The 19,982-nt window shown below is 40.7% G+C and overlaps 1 protein-coding gene across 1 annotated transcript; it reads left to right on the plus strand.

Annotated features, from left to right (window-relative positions):
- Positions 1 to 390: 390 nt before the first annotated feature.
- Positions 391 to 14,493, plus strand: LOC139463404 (EGF-like domain-containing protein 2). The gene is made up of 16 exons (XM_071244662.1): positions 391 to 408; positions 1,792 to 1,876; positions 3,266 to 3,366; positions 4,409 to 4,531; positions 5,228 to 5,327; positions 6,131 to 6,372; positions 7,534 to 7,627; positions 8,274 to 8,399; positions 9,197 to 9,322; positions 10,076 to 10,305; positions 10,903 to 11,051; positions 11,328 to 11,458; positions 11,933 to 12,026; positions 12,516 to 12,696; positions 13,298 to 13,406; positions 14,145 to 14,493. Exons 2-16 carry the CDS (start codon positions 1,807 to 1,809, stop codon positions 14,306 to 14,308), a joined length of 2,040 nt encoding a protein of 679 aa, XP_071100763.1. The 5' UTR covers positions 391 to 408; positions 1,792 to 1,806; the 3' UTR covers positions 14,309 to 14,493.
- The last annotated feature ends 5,489 nt before the right edge of the window (positions 14,494 to 19,982 follow it).

Here is a 19,982-nt window from a genome sequence, read left to right on the forward strand (position 1 = left end):
GTATGTGTCACGTTTATTGGCAGCATCAAAACACGACGGTGGCTCAAAAGTTGACAGGAATCGTTCTCCCGACTGTGATTGTTAACATTTCTGTATCTGTACGCGTAGTTTTATAGATAGTTGTAAAAGACACTTGAACAACACGCCTTAAACATTAGACGAGAAATAACATCACACGCGATTTGATCACGCGATTTACATCACAACAAAATCAATACCAGAGACTTGAGAGTGGAGTCATATTCCCTGACTGTTCTCTGCCCCTCCCACCCCATACTCGTCATTCACCCACGTGTGGGAAAGTCTTCAAATGAGGGTTTTAGCCTCTGACCGACACTGACATCCTAGAGCCACACTTGAAGACTACACTCCCAGTCGTAAAGGAAACTATTTCGAACTGGTGTCACGGTAAGATCCAAGCTACTTCCTTGTATCACTATGCGGTTTTTTTCCATTAATTTGAGCACATTTTAATTTTAAAATACAAAATATTGAAATGTTATGATACATGAATGTGCATTAACATACAAAACCTCCGTTTCAAATTCGTTTCTTTAGTCTGAGATAAAAGCAAATTAAGCATCTCGTGCTATTTTAAAGAGATTGGTGCTATGTTTTCTGAATCGTTCCATCGATTACAAATCGTATATTAATCAGCATGCATAATAATGGGTTTATCGTACCATCGTAACAGTGAGGACACAGATCAAAGCATACCCTAGTTTATGGGATCTTTCGCTGTACAATTTAACAACCTTACTGAAGGTATGTTACCTTACTTCTTAGGGACCGCCTCCGTGGTCCAGTAGTAGAGCGTCCGCCTGGAGAGCGGAAGGCTCGGAGTTCGATCCCCGGCCGCGTCATTCCAAAAGACGTTAAAACATGGTACCTGTTGTTACTCTGTCTGGCGCTCGGCATTAAGGGCTTAAAACAAGGACTGGTCGGCTGGGAGTCAGTATACTGTGTCTGAGTGGGGTATTCGTGTTAAACTGCGGCATGGTAACCTCAGTGAGCTTGCACTATAAATAGGCATCAGCTCGCACAAGTACAAGCAGCCACACAGACACGTGCATGCACGTCGTTATATAAGTGCAACAATCTTGGACGCGACGTTAAACCCCATTTCACGTCACCTTAATTTCTTAGTCGCCTCTTACGACTGTGCTTGTCGTAAAAGGCGACAACGGGATCGGGTGGTCAGAGTCGCTGACTTGGTTGATGCATGTCATTGTAACCCAGTTGCGTGGATCGATGCTCATGATGTCAATTAGTGGATTGTCTGTCCAGACTGACGTCATATAGCTGGAATATTGCTGAGTACGGCGTTAAACAACAAACAAACAAATCTTTTGTAGGATTTGTGACTAATTGATAATTAACCTACCTGACATACATATACCAACTTAAGAACACATCAGGCCATTGTTATCAACGTGTATTTATCACTGTACTTGATGCAAATATTGACTCAATGAACGAGAATGAATTTAAATACAACCAGAAATGCATTTTTAAAATTCAATCGATAATTATTTTTAAAATGGTATCAACAACACCACGCGATATATATCTTTTGTTCCCCGATGCGATATGTCGGTGCTGACATTTATATCTTTAATCAAGCAATTACTTGTACTTGCACCTTGCAATACAGTCTCCATGGAAACAAGAAACAACATACATGTCTCAAAAAAACTTTACTTACATTGATGACATCAAAAGGCAAAGGTATATGTTTGGTGATGTTGTTAGTGCATTGTTATAACAGAAAACTATACTTCTTGATTACAGTGATTTTAGGTAAATATGTGTGAAGCGCCAACGTGTGGCCTCCTGCTTGTGGCCTTGCTCGCCTATGGTCTTGTGCCTATCCAAGGTAACTTTTGTTTTTGATGTCCAAATTCAAGATAAACATTTGACATTACCTGACACAATTGCATGAGCGTGTTAACTGCCGGCAAAAGAAAGCAAACACTTAAAATTTAGATCTGACCAAAAATTACGAACGTCATTAAAAAGTCACTAGGCTGAGCAGTCGCCGAAACACTGCAAAAGTAAGGCCCTCAGCACAACTAGGGTACCCGTATCAAAAACTTCACCATCGAATAATCATTTCTTGTTGGTTTCATTTTTAGCCACCATCAAACATGTGTGTATAATTCTTTTCCCGGCAGTTTTCGTAATAGTATTTCTCTTGGAAATATTGTCTTCGCTCCTCTCAAAATAGACACCATTGGAGTGTATTTTAGAGTTACTCCCTCGAAATGTTTTAACGTTGCGGTGTTGTGTAAACTTTAAATTTGACGTTGAATATTCGAAAAGTATCAAATTATACAATTCTTGGCAGTCTATTTTGATGGATCCTTGCGGGTAAAACGCTCCCTCGTCACGCCTACGGCCTACGTTCGAATCTCCACATGGGTACAATATATGAGGCCATTTCTTACTCACTCACTCGTTTATTTACTGTTAGTCAACAGTTAATGTTTTCATGGAAAAATAGGAATGATCAAAACACTTCAATGATGCCAGTGACACCAAAATTTGTGACCCACCATGAGCTAAGGGACCCTATGGGTGAAAAATCAAATTTTGACTTCTCGTTATTTTTTAAAACTACATTAGATTAGGAACACAAAAATAAACTCGACCAGCTTCAATTCATATTTATAACAGATACTTGGTTTCAAACGTGCCTCTCTGTGAGACAGGAAATCGGAATGATAGTCTAGTTGTCCACTAACAGTCGTAGGGACCATTGTCTATCAGATCTAATAAATGTTTATGCAATAATTGACGCAGGTTATAGATATAATGTCTGACCAATCGAAAGTAGACATGTATGCAAAAAAAACATTTAAGTAATGTTTTTATTACATTACGAACAAACGCCAACAAAGAAGAAGATATTTTTTACAGTTCGCACACGTGGCGAGTTTTAGGGAAGTAAGTTGACGTTTTTCTTCATGACGTCACAGAATAATTATTTCCTATCACCCAGAAGGATCCTTTTGTCTTGGCGGGTCACATATATTAATCGAAATGATAACTGGTGCATGGACACATTGACACCGCACTTCTGATACAGGTCAGGGACATCCATGCGTATAAATTGTGTACAATTTTGTTTCTAATGCGAGTATACCTTCCTGTCAGATGTCAGATTAATAACAGCTTAATTCGATTACGAAATGCAACACTTCTTGTGTTAGATACTCAAGATAGGGTATTGTCGTGACGCTGATCTTGGACGTTCATCTTGCAGGAGAGTTGACTTTGACCCCACTAATTGTCGACGAAGAAACAGGATTGGCTGAATTCGTCCTTACCGTGACCCCGGCTCCTGGGGCGGAATGGAACATATCTGTATGTATCATCACTTCTACTCGATATAAGCATGCACAGCAACCTGATTGATCGAAAAACATTACATGAGAATATTTCCTTTCATGATCAAAATAACCTTTGTGTCCGTCATGATGATATGATTATTTCATATGTATAACAGTTTAAACGACCCAGGAAGTATACAACTTTATCTCTTCAGTTAATATATCAACTACCCAAAGTTAAAGAACACTATATTCTAGTTACTATAGTTAATCTGTCATGACTGAGTCGAGTGTTGTTTAACTTCTTTTGAGTAGTATATAGTTGATATAATTTATCATGCAAAACTGGCTCCCACAGGAGATACCGCTTGGCTGAGATCGCTGCAATGAAATTGCATTCCAGTGCTTTTGCAGACCATTGTAACGTCATTGGTTACCATGACCTCACAAATCAAATGACATCACTAATTGCTCTGCTACTGAAGCTGTTAGCAGAACTTTTTACTCTTAAGACACTGCTTATTACTGTCTACTGAAAAAGTTGGAAGAATGATGTTGGTTGATAAATAAAATCTCACCCTCGTGTCTTTTGATATCAAATATATCAACACTCGTTGATAAAAGTGGAAAAAACCCTCGGCAAGCCTCCGAATTTTTCCACTTTAAGCAAAACGGGTGATAATCTCTATATATTTTTATATTTGCCAAGAGAAATTGTTGGAAACTGAAGACTACTTAAGCATTAACAGCAATGCTATCTATCCTGTTTTCAAACTCCAAACCCATGCTTGCTGGAAAAGGCGCCTATACTTGTCGTAGGGATCGAGTGGTCAGGCTCTCTGACTTGGTTGATGCATGTCATTGTGTCCCAATTGCGTGGATCGATGTTCATGATGTCAATCACTGGATTGTCTGGTCCAGACTCGATTATTTAAAGACCGCCGTCATAAAGCTGGTTGCGTTAAACAACAAACAAACAAACAAACAAACAAACAAACAAACAAATCAAACTTTGGTAAAAAGAAAATGTGAAAAACAAATAATTAATTCTTTGAGGCCTAACGTGTCTGTTCCAGATTGATACCGCTGAGGACAGCGCCATCGCAGGTGTGGACTTCGTTTCGACATCGGTTTCCCATACAAACCTTGCTTTAGGCGTTATGGAGGTGTCCATTGCGGTGCAAATACTATCAGACCCGGTAAGTGTTGTTAAAACACGGCACTGTTTGCAGCTGCACAGAGGAGAATCATGCACGATTATTCTGTAAGGGTTACGTCATGCTGTATAATTTACACTGTATTAAAAGATTACACCTCCCTGGTGCCAGAAGAGCGGAAAGTCGTCGATTCGTTCCCCTGGCCGCGCCATACCAAATATACTTTTTCAAAATGATGGTACTTGTTGTTACACTGCCTGACGTTCCGCATTTACGGGATAAAACCAGGACAGGTCAGCTCGACTGTGTCTGAGTGGGGTATCCATGTTAAACTGCGGCTTGGTATCTCAGGGGGGCTGGAACTATAAAACCGGAATTACTCCGTGCTAGTACACACAGCCACACATATACACATGCGTGCATGATTGTTGCCTTAAAAGTACAGTAATCCTTACCTAAACTCAACTCAAATCAACACAAAAGAAATCAAATCAACTCAACTCAACTCGCCGTAAGAATCTATACCATATATTACCATGCATTTTATGACTACACACAGGTTAAGAGGTAAGTGTGAATTGCACTAAACATTGCGCGACTCATAACATGCAGTGTTTTTTTATAAACTGTCTTGTTATTGCAAATCGATGGTTACGGAAAGAACACAAATTAATGTTCAATATATTCAAAGAGGGGTTGTTCTTCCAATATATGTGTATAGTGTTTTATCTATTTCAGGAACCCGAGCTCGATGAGACATTCCTCATTCGAGTACTCGATATTTCATTGCCTGGCGAACAGCTGAAGAACTTTGTAGTCACTATAGCTGACGATGACCGTGAGTATCTGTTGCTTGCTCTTTTATAACCGACCCGTGAAGATCCGGGGTAGAATAGGTCTTCAGAAACCCATTCTTGCTGTAAAAAGCGACTATGCTTGTCGTAAGAGGCGACTAACGTGATCGGGTGTTGGGTTGATTCATGTCATCGAATCACAATTGCGTGGATCGATGCTCATGATGTCAGTCACTTGATTGTCTGGTCCAGACAAACAAAAAACTATCCAATAATCTATCACATTCGCTTGCTCACCCCATTATCCGTGGATAGTTTCCAATTCCGTGAAAAAACAAACAAACAAAAGCATTGCATGCATTTATACACATAAGACACTGTTTTCCACATTCCGTCCAATAGTTGCAAGCCATATCACCGATAAGAATCACTTAGTGTTTATTATTTTACTGTTAGAATGCGCACATTCCACATTACAATCAGAAATCCAATGACTTTAAATGGTTTAACACAAAAAGATGTTTGACCGAAATATGCACTAGGTTATGCTGTACATGAACTATGAATCACATGCGTGCAATGTTTGAATGGCTTGAATCACATGAGTACAATGAGCGAAGCCAATGTCTGGTGCCCCCTCTATCATATGACATAAACATTATTCAAACCATGTCACGGAAAGGGTACCAGAAATTGGCTTCACACACAGTGCTCCTGTGGCGAATTGGTGGAACGAGCGAACGCGGCGTAAAACCATATCCATTCTCATAGAGTTTATGGGCACAGATTGACTCGGAATCTGTGTACGGGTCCAACGTGATTATTCATGTTTGATGTCCTCTTTCAGGTGACCCCGCCTTTCTAGACTTCCCTGACATTGTTGGCGTGAGGGAAGGTTCGCAAAACGCGTCCTTGACACTCTCACGGATAGGCGACAGCTTGTTTGCATTTACCATTACCGTGAACACCGAGGCCGTGACGGCTCTCCAGGGGAACGACTATATCGGCATTCAAAACAGACAGTTTGAATTTCCCGCAGGACAGACAAGTTTGACAATCCCTGATCTTGTACACATCATCGATGATTCGGTAAGACAATACGCTTTGTAAGACACAGCGTAAGCTTCTACTCAGTTCCATACAAACACATCCACACTTGCATGACCATAAATTTGACCTGAGTACACACACACACACACACACACACACACACACACCACACCACACCACACCACACCACACCACACCACACCACACCACACCACACACCACACACACACACACACACACACACACACACACAAAGATTTTATATCTTTGATTCTTTCGTTTTACATATGTTTATAATGTACATATCTATATTGATCTATGGGTTGACATGATATACGACTTTGTCATTGGACGACGGGTCGGTCACATGGCCGCGAAACTGAAGTTCATAAGTGTATGGACGACACAATTTGACGCGTTTGATGCGTTTTTCACGAGACCGTGTTCTTGAAATGACGTCAACACTGACGGACTGCTTCCACATTCCTGGGGAAACCCGTGGAAATTCTTCAGCGCGAACATACATAAGCGTTCGTTCTGATCATTTAGAACCGTTAATCATGGTCTCAGTGTTTCAGTATGTCGCAAGCTCCGATGTTCATACAGTTTGGACCTCACTCTATGAAGGTTCATACTCCAATGAACTCACAGAAAGTGAAGGTCACTTCTTAAATATATTATCTATGATTTTACACACATATATATATATTGATCTATACGTTGCTTTGTTTTGTACATATATATATATATATTCACACACAAACAAGATATCCTTCGACGTGGTGAAAAGGTAACATCAAGGAACTCTTTGATTAGCAGGTAGTACTTAAGTATGGGCAGTTTGGGTTATGATCTTCAGCAGTCCTTGGACCTTGTTTACAAGCCTTTTAAATTGACAAAGAATAAAAAGATGTCAAACAAAATAAATTCAACGACTGAAGTATCCTAACCTCTTTCAAGAAACAAATGGCAATATTAAAATTGTTAATTGTAATATTGGAGTTACATCATACCTCATCTTCATCCCACCATTTCCGTGGTCTTTTGGACAGAATGTCTGGCCGGAGATGCGGAAGGTCGCTATTTAGTGCCATAATCCTAAATGCGACTTAAAAAACTTTAAAGGTGATGATTGCAAAGTGACGTGCAGAGCCAGTGGTTATTTGGATCAACATTAACTGTCTTTAATTTCATTTTCAGGAAACAGAAGAAATAGAGATTCTTGAGATACAAATAACTGGAAACAAAATCGCTGAAGAAATCTTTATCGGCGTCTTTATATTTGACGATGAAAGTAAGTCCATGTATCGAACAAGAGGAAATATGACCGACCATGTTCGAAGAAGGGATCATCATATTTTGTGACACCTAGAAAATTAAGCGGCGGTCTCTACAGAGACCAGGTATATCACGGCGGGGGTCACCACAAATGGACTTCGAACATTGTACCCATGTAGGCGATCTAACACGAGTCGTGTCCGCCTCCGTGGTCTAGTGGTAGAGCGTCCGCCCGGAGAGTGGAAGGTCTGGGGTTCGATCCCCGCCCACGTCATACCAAAAGACGTTAAAAAATGGTACTTGTTGTTACCCTGTCTGGCGCTCGGCATTAAGGGGCTAAAACAAGGACTGGTCGGCTCGGGGTCAGTATACTGTGTCTGAGTGGGGTATTCATGTTAAACTGTGATCTAGCACTATAAATAGGCATCAGTCCGGACTAGTACAAGCAGCCACACAAACACACACACGTACATGCACGTCGCTATATAAGTGCAATAATCTTGGACGCGACGTTAAACCCCATTTCACCTCACCACACCTCTAACACGAGTCTTCGGCTTGACGAACGAACGCTTTAGCAACTAGGCTACCCCACCCTCCACAAACTAAAGGAAGACTCATTACTGTGGTGTTAAAAACTGTTTTCTTTGTGTTATTTACAGGCCCAGTGAATTCTCACTGTCGTCGCCAGGGACAGTTCTGTCAGAATGGGGGAGCTTGCGATGTTAATATTGGCCTTTGTAGCTGCAACCCCCCTTTCGATGGGCCTAACTGTGCCATTAATTTAGGTAAATATAAAGTATTTGTATACTCATAAGTAACTGCTACCAAAAGTCAATTGTACAATTCCGACTATATCATAAGCTTGTGTTCATTAATCACTATCAAATAATGATGATACGACGTATTCGCGAAAAGGTGGGTGTATCCCGCCCCACCGGTGGCACCTGTCATAAACCCATGTAAAGGCAAGTCAGTTGTTCACCTGAAAAAAACACACACGGGAACTTATGTTTTTTTGCAACTGATGCGTCAAATTAAGAAATATCTTCGACATGCCTACCATTTAAGGATTGACTCTGTATTTTTTCTGATCATTGAGGTATGAATCGAAAAACCGATGCGCAAACTGTATGAATCCGCCTAGCGAAAAAAAAGCAACAGGCGAGTGAGCCTGCGCAATCACGGTTTCATTCCTTCTCGGCCTCCGATCTCAGAAAGTAGTTTGGACAATTATTATGCGTGAATTTCTTTCAATGCCCCTTGCATGACAATACACGTGAGCAGAAAGGGAATTCCATCGACTGTAATATTGGAATTCCCCGACATTCCGTAGTAACAAGCGCAGACCGCTTCGGTTGGCGTGGCCTATTATTTTCAGAAATGAATGCAATAACACGTGACCAATTCAGCTAATCAGAATGCAGGAATTACAATGAACACAAAGAAAATGTAATTATAAAACATTGAAGGCTTTACTAAGGCCTTTAAGTTTATTTAAATATGCCATGATACCAGGGATACCTGGTGCAACTTGACTGATTCCAATGTATGATGACTCGCATATCATCCCCTATTGTTCCAGATGAAATCGGTGGGCCAGAATGCATTGACCTTCCTTGCCAGGTGGGAACGTGTGTGGTCAGTGCCGGTGTACCGTCTTGTATATGTGACCCTGGATTTACGGGGACATTGTGCGATCAGAAAGCTTGTGAGTATTTCAGGATGAGTATTCTACTTACAGCGATAATTGTCTTAACTATGACACGTTGCTATACCCAACTTGGCATTTAGGGACAGGCCGGTGTGAGAATTTTGATTGGGGGCCATGACAAAAATTACACAACGAAAGAGAGTGCTCTCCCAAAATTAACACAACGACATGTCTGTGGGTTGGGTTGGTTTGGTAGATGAAAAAGTGAATGTTCTAATTTTTCGTATTAAAAAGTTTATATACTTTACTAAGAGACTGGTTATTTACTACTATATGGAAGGGTTGGCGGGGGGGGGGGGGGGGGTACATAACAACATGGGGGATAAGCAAAATATGAAACAGTTCTAAGCACCCACATCCCCACCCCCACGCCTCACTGCCACTCAATTGTTTTCAGGCGTAGGGCGTACGGCAAGAGTATTGCTGGGTGCGGCGTTAGACGTTAGACAACCAATGGGCACTTCATGACAGTGGTTGGTGCCATCAGTAGGGCAGGTCACGCTTACCATTTTCGAGAACCCAGGTTGCCATGATTCTGATTACTGATTCTCAGTGATCCATTCATTATTATCCGCCCTACGGAATCTGTTTAGGAAGATGTTCGACACTGATTATTCTTTGAAGTTGACCTTTTCTTGTAACTTTTCGTCACATGCGATTGCATGGCCATCTTTTCGCCCATGATTTGAATGTCGATAATGAGAACCCTGACCACGGATGTTGATCCTTCCATGTCCCGCTCACCTACAGACTACCATCAGTGTAACCCCAACAACATCAGCGTCTGTATCACTCCCTTCTCCGTCGACACCTTCGTTGGCAAGATCTACGTCACAGACCACAGAAACACCGTCAGCTGTAACCTCACTCTCGCCCCAAACCCAGCTGATCCTAGTGACGGCATCGCAGACTGGTGTCAGGGCTATGCTGGGATATTCGAATACAACGGCACCTGTGGAGATCTTGGGCCAATTACAGAGGTGTGTTTTTCACATTGATATAAGGATAGACACATCTATTAATGAGTTTGGTTTAACGCCGCCTTGAACAGTATGCGAGTTCTATGACGGCGTGTCCGCGGGAGTGTGGGATGCAAGCCAGTACGTCTTAGACATTTACCACTTTGGTGAACCCACGAGCCCGGGTATTAAGCTGACTACGTATTGGAGGGGATTCGAAACGACGATCATAGGTTCCTGACGTGCCTAAGGGACGCAACTCTGCACAATGAATTGCGGCGCCTTAGACGACTAGGCCCTTTTGCCCCCACATCTATATGCATATAAAAAAGCTGAATAAACAACACCAGCAAGTGCCTTCTTCCTCCTTCCCCCGGGTTATCTGGGCCCTTCCCAAAAGTTCACTTATTGTGTACGAATTTCCGCGAGTGATAAGTAGGTATTCCATTGACAGTAAAATCATGCCATATCACTTCTCCACTGTGTCCCGATGTATACTTAAGGTAACGGAATAAGCCGAGTTTCACACCATGGTGTTTATTTTTTACCTTAGGCATTAAGTAAACTTCGCCAGAGCAGTAGTGCGATGTATAATGTGTCGATTTTATCTCGTATCAGGGAGGAATGAGCATCTTCCAGCTGCAGTTGAGTGTCCGCTACTCGCCTGGTATAGACTTGGTCACTGACGAGGCAGTTACCTTCAACTGCACCTACAGCAGCGACGCCATTGCACTCAGCAGCCAGTCACTAAACATCAGCGATAACGGGTACGTGTCAGATATATCCGAGCTTCCTCGAAATCAGGAGCTAGCTATACCATAGTTACGACATGCTTACAGGTCCGCCTTTGAGCTAACTACTTCAGTGTTTGATACCTTAATCTGTTAGTGGAGTGTAGAAGCTAGACTACTCACAGAATACTTTAATTTGGATATTAAGAACCTATTTCGAATTAATTGTGTGCATACGTGATGTGAGAACATGGATATGAGAACACTAAAGAACTGATGTCATGCTTGTATTTCCTATTCTGATCACTCTAGGGGGACTAAGAACGGAGGTGATGCGCTGTTTATTCCCGCTTCGCAGACGGTGGTCAGGCCTGATGGCACTACTATCCAAGGAACGGTTACCTCTGGAGAAAACGTCAAGGCTTGTGTAACAGTAAACGGCTGTAAGCATACATTTCAAGTCTAAATTGCAGACGAAACAGCCTATAGGTCTTTTAAAATCGTATCAGTCGTTAACATCTCTTTCACCCGATTCTTTCATATTACTGATTAATCTGTCATGTCATACTCTTTAACGTCTTTTGAGTAATATACACTAACAAAGCCGATAAATCATGAATATTCTTGAAATAGTTTTTCTTTGAGTTGATAATTGTGCCTTTAATGAAGTTTGAAATCCAGTGGTCATTGCCCTTCTTTTCTAGTATCATGGCACAATTTTCATACGACGTCATCTATTGTCGCATGAAGTCATTATAACATTCCAGAGTGACGCCAGAGTCGTATCATTACCGATAACGTTATAACAATTACATTATGTTTATACAGATTTTAGGGTATAAAAACATGCATATTTTGCATAAATACAGATCTTTAAATTTCAAACTGATGCTGAAACCTTTGTCCTCTCATGGCAGCGGATGCTTTCAATGGAATCGCTGTCCACAAGATCACCGTGAACAACACTCGAGAAGAACCACACTACAGAGAAAGGATCTTGTATGATGAGGGGTGGGTGAACAAGGCCAATACAATTCCTATCTCAGCAGCACATTTTTGTAAATAATCAATCTTAACAGTGTTACACCGGGGAAGAAAACATTCAGTTTTAAACTTTATGGTTATGACCAATTTGCAAGGAGGTTATTGAAGGTACTTGTTATGATTAAAGTGTGTGTACAACATGGAAAGATCTAAGAGAAGAATATATCAATCAATACATGTGCGCTTCTGCAATATGTATTCACTTTGCTACCCTAATGCGAACATGGTGTTCATAACTTAAGAGTTGTTTGTTCATGACGCATTTCTTTCAGAATAGAACGTGTTCTATGTCTATGTTTTTTAGTGTTGATGTGCAAGTACAAACATGATGTGTTTCACCCCTACCCTTCCCCACCCTCACCTCCAGTGCTTGCTGTGGTAGGTGTATAAGTGATAAAAGAATACCTAGTACCAGCATGACGTATATCGCCTGCCCCCTTCTGTTTGCTCTGCTAGGTGTGAGAGCGATGACGGCTTGCTGTCAGAGCGTCCGGAGTGGAATCCCATTGCTTCCCGTCATACCATGTGTTTTGAGGTCGAGGTGTTCATATTCAGTGATGACGATGGTTTGTCCGACCCAGCACTGGGGATTGTCACACAAGTTAGAGTGTCCGCAACAGAAGCCGCTGCTGCCAAAGTAAGTGGAAACGCGTCTGCATGGAACAGGTCCAGTCATATGAAAGGATCGCAGAAAGTTTTGGTTAAAGAAACCAAGCAAAACGTAGTTCAAACCCTCTCTTGCTAAATAATCGACTTGACCGTTCTGGACACTAGTCCATGGCCTACCATAATATCAAAACAAAGGAACCTTCATTACCCTGCTCTATCTGACAGACCAGCGACACAATCCGCGTGTCCGTGTCATATTTTGCTAATACACCTAATAGTATGTATATCCAACTTTTAGATCCTCCGTAAAGAACTGACGTTCAGCAACCCATGCTTGTCGTAATAGGTGCCTAACGGGATCGGCATGCTCGGTGACTTGGTTGATCCATGTCATCACACCCAAACTGCTTAGATCGGTTCTCATGATGTCAATCACTGGATTGTCCGGTCCAGACTCGAGTGTTTACAGACCACCTTCGTGAAGCTAGGATATTGCTGAGTGCAAACAACTACACAAACGTATGTTAGGATTAACAGTACCACTTTATCTGTTATTGTTCAGCCTCACTATTGAATCACATGATCAACAAGTCCTGGATCTTGTGTAACTCGAACCCCTGCTGTTGCAGCCCACCTGCGCTACAGGACGCCGACGACGAGACGCTTCCGTGACGGGTACATCAGAAGACGAGACCTTGACCTCTATCGTCCAACTGACCAAGCCCGTGGCACTTGCAAGTACGCTGAATACCTTTTCAGTTTTTTAGGGGTGGGGTGGGGAGGGGGGTGGGGGGGGGGGGGGAGGGGGGGTGGTGGTGGAGAATACGTTCGCATTACCTGATATTTTTCTATGCTCCATCACCGCTTGGTCTTCGTCATCATATCCCGAGGGTGTGGTACTCGTACTATCAACCATTGTCTGGTCGAGAGTAGATGATATACAGCCCACCCAGATGGGTAGCTAAATACCACGAAGAACTAAGTAGCTACATGCCATGAGGAACAATGTTTTTTTACGTACTCCGTAATACTAATTAGATTGTTTAACATTTTTTACACTTATTTATAGCAATGACTGGCCTTTTAGTAGAGATATATTATGTATTTTGTTTGTTTATTGTTTAACGCCGCACTTTAAATCAAATGCATTTTGAACCATTAGCAAATACCACTTAAAGTGTGTTTGTTTGTTGTTTAACGCCGCGCTGAGCAATATTCCAGCTATATGACAGCGGTCTGTAAATAATAGAGTCTAGACCAAACAATCAAGTGACTGACATCATGAGCATCGATCTTGGCCATTGGGTACGATGACATGCATCAACGAGCGTTTCTGGTGTCCCCCGCCGTGATATTGCTGGAATATTGCTAAAAGCGGCGTAAAACCAAACTCACTCACTCACTCAGATGCACTAGATGATTACGTCATAGTGATGTTCAGCACCTTACAAACGCTATCCATTGTCTTGTTTCCAGGCACCAGCTCCGAGGAAACTACGTGTGCCAGAGAATGGTTGATGCCCGCCATGATCGGCCTCGGCATCGTCTCCATCACTATGGCTGTCGTCATCATCATCCTCGTCTACACTGCCATCAGACAGTTCAAGTCAAAGCAAATACAACAAAACGCTCTTACATGAATGACATTCTTCAAATTCTACCACTCTGATTGAAAGCATTATTGTTTGTGTATTGTCTATAATTCTATGATTCTATGATCTTGTAGCCATAGTAACGAGCCGACCTGGAGAGTTCCAAACGTGGTATTTGAAGGAAGAGAATTTATGGGAGTCAACTTCTTTTTATCGTCCAAAATTGGATCCCACAGGAGATATCGCTTAGGTGAGAAATTGCATCACAATGCTTTGCAGACCATCACAAATGGCTCTGCTACTGAAGCTGTAAGCAGTACTTTTTACACTTAAGACACTGCTAATTACTGTCTACAAACTGAGTTGGAAGAATGATGTTGGGTGATAGATAAAATCTCACCCTTGTGTCTTTTGATATCAAATATATCAACACTCGTTGATAAAAGTGGAAAAAATCCTCGGCGAGCCTCGGAGTTTTCCCTATTTTATCAACTTGTGTTGATACATTTGATATCAAAAAGACACTCGAGTGAGATTTTCTATATTATGACATACATAAATTCTTTTCCTTATGTGTATCACTTCTAAATGCCTTTCAAAGGCGTGGTATTTGAAACTAGTTACAGCTGCAAGTTTCGGATATGGTTTCGGGAAGATACTGAAAGTATTTATTTTTAAGTGGTCTGTGCCGCTATTTCTTTCAGAAATACGACAATATACCAGTAATGTTTTTAATTGGTTTATTTTAGGTTCGTCAACAATTTCTATATTTTATATATTGGGTATTTTTTTCTCTTTTTTTTTCTTATTTACGATAATTCTTTGCTTGGAGATGGATTACTTCTATATGTGATAGTAAACTAGTTTAGTCATTATTTTATTTTTAAATTCTGTTTTTTTACTTTGGATGACGATTTTATTGTAGTTCCACTGTAGATTAAATATCTTGTATTTGAATTGAAACCAAGATCTTTAGTTTTAAATAAGACGTATCTTATCTACAGTGGAAATACATCAAAAGTCAAAACACAAAATGTTTATTCATTCTACTATTACAAAAAAATACGGTAGTCTTTTAAAACGCGTTCAAGATTATTTTATTTTTATTCATGACTAATTCAAAATAATTGTTTCAAAATACACAGTTCTTCAAAAACGAATTGATGATATCCGTAGAAATATATTTAATTTCATCGCACCATGTTGCATATTTGAACTGTTTGGATTTAACCAAGTCATTTCTCGGAAATCGACATGACATCTGACGTTGTAGGGGTGGCAGATTGTAGAAACAGTTAAAAAAAGCTGAACGAATATATTTCTCCAACTGACGCTATTAAATAAGAGGGTTTGGGGTATATTGAAGTTATACTTATGTAGCATTTAGTTTGAAATATCTCCCCAACAGTAATACATATTACAAATGACTCCCTACCCTGAATGTCGACCTGGCTGAACTTTACTCTTTGCTGTCCCTGGCTGCCAAAATAGATGTTCTCAGTAGAGTGCTTTTTAAAAATTACATCAATCCAGAGGACAGTCCCACCTGTTGTAGTTTTGTTCAACATTAATGCGAGGATCTACAGACGCAACAATTGCCAACGGAAAAAACCCTGGACTGTGGCCGTTTGTAGCTGCCGACGACGACACGAGAGAGACTGCTCATATTTGTGTCTGATCAGGGTGTGGCCCTGACACAGTGGTTAGTTTGTGTTCAACTTAATTGTGAATGAGTGAGTATGGTTTTACGCCGCTTTAAGCAATATTCCAGCAATATCACGGCGGGGGACACCAGAAATGTAACCCTGTGAGGAATCGAACCCGGGTCTTCAGCGTCACGAGCCAACGCATTAACCACAAGGCTACCCAACCACTCCTAACTCAATTGTGCATGTGAAATAGATTCCATCATGTTTGATAAGCTGTTGTTCTGATATCGGACGTATAAAACATTCTAATGGGTTATCGGCGGCCATTCGGAAAGGCTGTCGATAGATCGATACTTTCATACGCACAGTTTTGTATGATCCGGCTAAATTTAAAGAGGTATCAATGGGAAAAAGGATACCTCTTTTTACAAATCAGAGCGAGTGAATGAGTTGGGTTTAACGCCGCTCTTAACAGTGTTCCAGCTATATCGCGGCGTTTCAGCTTTATGTGGGAGGAAAGCTCGAAGTGATGCGGCTCTCAGACGTTTACCACTTCGGTGAAACCCACGAGCATGGGCATGGTACTGACAAACCTAGAAACATAATCGGGGCTAACCAGGATTTGAACCCACAACCATAGGCATCTGGCGTGCGCCTAAGGCGACTGCGCTACCCGTGCCCCCTTACAAATCAGAATCAAGCATGGCAGAAATGCTTTTAACCCAGATCCCAGACCCATATCCATCGCTAGATCTCTATAAATATACTAATTTTGTTATAAATATAATTGCATTTTTGTGTTAACCTGTGATAATACCTAATAAACAAACGATGTTTAAATAAATTCACATTCAGCGAACCGACTATATATTGTTGTTTTTTATTTGTAATTCGTAAAATTGCTCACTTTCACCTTCTGACTAACATGACCTTTCACAATGACTTCGCATTGAATGCATTGACATTCGTAAGTCCGCAAGTGGCTTTTTGGTTATTTATGAAGTGTTATCACTTGACATATAACTTAAGATTACGACCACATACTGTTATCAATATTTTCAGTATATCTTACTAATCGTTATGACTTGTGCTTCATGCTAATTTTGCTGGTTCACTAAACAATCAACTGTTTTGTTTTCATCGTTTGCGATGCGATTCAGTGCAACCTATTGTCGCAAATATTCGAAGATCATTTGTCCTTTGTCCCTAGCGTCTGAACTGAACTGAACGTTATTATTACACCCAGGCCACAGTCTGTGTCGAGGTACATATAATGCAATTATTGAATATATTATGTATAAATTATAGCTACAGTAAACTACGGATATAACGAACTCAAAGGGACCACTGATTTTAGGTCGTTATAACCGTAGTTCGTTATAAGCATATATACATCATAACTACAGCAAATAGTCGGGACAAAAGAGTAAGTTCGCTATATCCGTCAGTTCGTTGTAAACGTGTTCGTTATAAACGTAGTTTACTGTATGTACATATATGCGCTTGCAATTGGTGGAGACTAAGATTTACACGTATAAAATACATACAGAACTTGAGTAATACAGTGTTTTCCTAATATAAATTCATGAGAAGGCTATTTTTGTATTTTCTGAACTGTTACCATTTTCATACCAAAATTGACAATGCATTTAAAAGTTGCTTTAGTGTCATAATATTCACTCAAGTTTTCCTCAATCGCCTGTAAACATCGCACCGCATATAATTATATACTTATTTCGAGATTTCATTAGAGTGTGAGATATTCAACCAGACGTTATGCAATGAAAGACTAATGTGTACTTGTATATTGCATACCTAGTGTCAATTAATTTCCCAGTGTGATGTATCAACGAGACATAAAATGGGAAATAAAAAAGAAACAAACTTAACTTTAATTCGTTGGAAAATAACGCCAATGAATTGGTGTACACGCGCATAACGTATACTGAACTAGATTAAAAACTTCACAATCCTAAAATTTTAACATTTTGACCAGTTATCATTGCGGGCCCTTATTGTGTATTTAAACAGTAATGGCCACGTATTGTCTTCAGATAACACCCGTTTTTGTGCAGGTGAATCGATCAAAATCATGTGCACAGCACTATAGTGGCAAAAGTGTTTTTTCACGTGCAACTGGTCACGTGGCCATAATACCGCACGTGTTTTCAGCCATACTTGTTAGCAGTAATTAACAAAAAAAAGAAAAACACAAGAAAACAAAAGTCTTTACGGCCATTTGTCATGCCTCGCCTTTCAAATGTGCGACATGAACGCAGACGGGAAGGTCCGTAGCTGAAGTCGCAAGGACGATGGGTTGTAGTAGATGGACTGTTTATGATTTACAGACGCGTCTACAGCAAACGGGAACCACCGCTGATCGCCTTCGGCCGGGTCGACCAAGTGTGACGTCACATGCATAGGATCGTCAGATTGTCTTACGTCACCTCCGTAACCGATTTTTGACGGCTACATCAACCAGAAATAAACTCTTTAGGGGTAGACTGAGTGCGCAAACTGTTCGAAACCGTCTGAGAACTTACGATGAATCCCGATTTAATCTTCGATTTGCTGATGGTAGGGCGAGGGTGTGGAGGCCCCGTCATGAACGTTACGCCCAGTGTTGTGTACAGGTAGTTGACAGATTTCGAGGCGGAAGTGTCATGGTGTGGGACGGGTTCTGTGGCAATGCACGTTCAAGGCTTCTTGTCATCCGTGGCAACCTCAACGCTGCTGCTTACCGCGACCAGGCACTGGCACCAGAATTTCTGCCTTTTATGGCAGCACATGGACCCGGTTTGATCTTCCAACACGACAATGCCAGACCCCACACAGCAATTTTGACATGGAATCTTTCTTCAGAATGCGTGAGTCAACGTCATGGACAGGCCTTTAAGGTATCCCGACCTCAATCCCATCGAACACGTCTGGGATGTTCTTGGCAGAAGTCTGCGTACTCTCCAGAACCAACCACAGAATTTGCAAGATCTTGGCACCATTTTGCAGCAACAATGGCGTCGTCTTCCCAATCACGTGTTCACAAGCATCACGGGGTCCATGTGGAGGCGTTGTGTGGCAGTTGTCAACGCACTGAACTTGTGTGCCATCAGATTATCGTGCTTGGGACTTATGATTTAAACTGTTGATGTTACTACCGAATATGGCAGGTGCTTGGAACAAATTATGGTTACGACCGTTAATTAAAATCCTTCTTTGGACATTAATGATTAAAAATTACGTTCTCTGATACACGTGTCCGTTGTATATCATATATGGGATTACTTTTAAAAATGTGGAGTTTTTAATTTGACTCAGTATATGATAAACAGTTACTGTCAAAGCGTTTTGAGAGGTAAGGTTCATTAAAGATCGTTGCAATATGTAAAAAAGGTGAAATTTGTGTAACTTCTGCAATGGAAATATCCAACCAAAGGCCCTTTTTAAATAGTAATGATATAATATAAAGTATATTTCACATGATACAATATACTTTGTACACAATTAGTTGATTCTTTAAAGGGACTGACAAAAACATAGGCGAAATATTTTAATAACGCCAAAAATTAGTTGAATTTAAAATGATTTGAATCATGTGTCATCCTTATAACATTTTTATGTATTTGCGAAACTAAAACTGTTGAGCAAAGGAAAATATTCTTGCCCATGGGCGAAATATTTCAATATCGCTGTAAAGTCGTTGAATTAAGTTAAAATGAGTTAAGTTTTGTGTCATGATGCTTGAAAGATATGCATGTATATATTTGCGAAACAAAAACATGAGTTTTAAATAAAGGAACATATTCTCTCCCATTGGCTTGCCCATGGGCAAAACCTTTTTCTCGCCCATGGGCGAAATATTTCAATATCACTATAAAATCGTTGAATGAGTAAAATTTTGTGTCCTGATACTTGAAAGATATACATTTATGTATTTGCGAAACAACAGCATGGGTTTTTAAGTAAAGGAACATATTCTCGCCCATGGGCAGGCCCATGGGCCAAACCTTTTTCTCGCCTATGGGCGAAATATTTCAATATCGCAATAAAATCGTTGAATTAAGTTAAAATGAGTT

Source organism: Haliotis cracherodii, unplaced genomic scaffold (assembly GCF_022045235.1).
Source record: "Haliotis cracherodii isolate W230 unplaced genomic scaffold, xgHalCrac1.p SCAF_16, whole genome shotgun sequence".
Lineage (NCBI taxonomy): Eukaryota > Metazoa > Mollusca > Gastropoda > Lepetellida > Haliotidae > Haliotis > Haliotis cracherodii.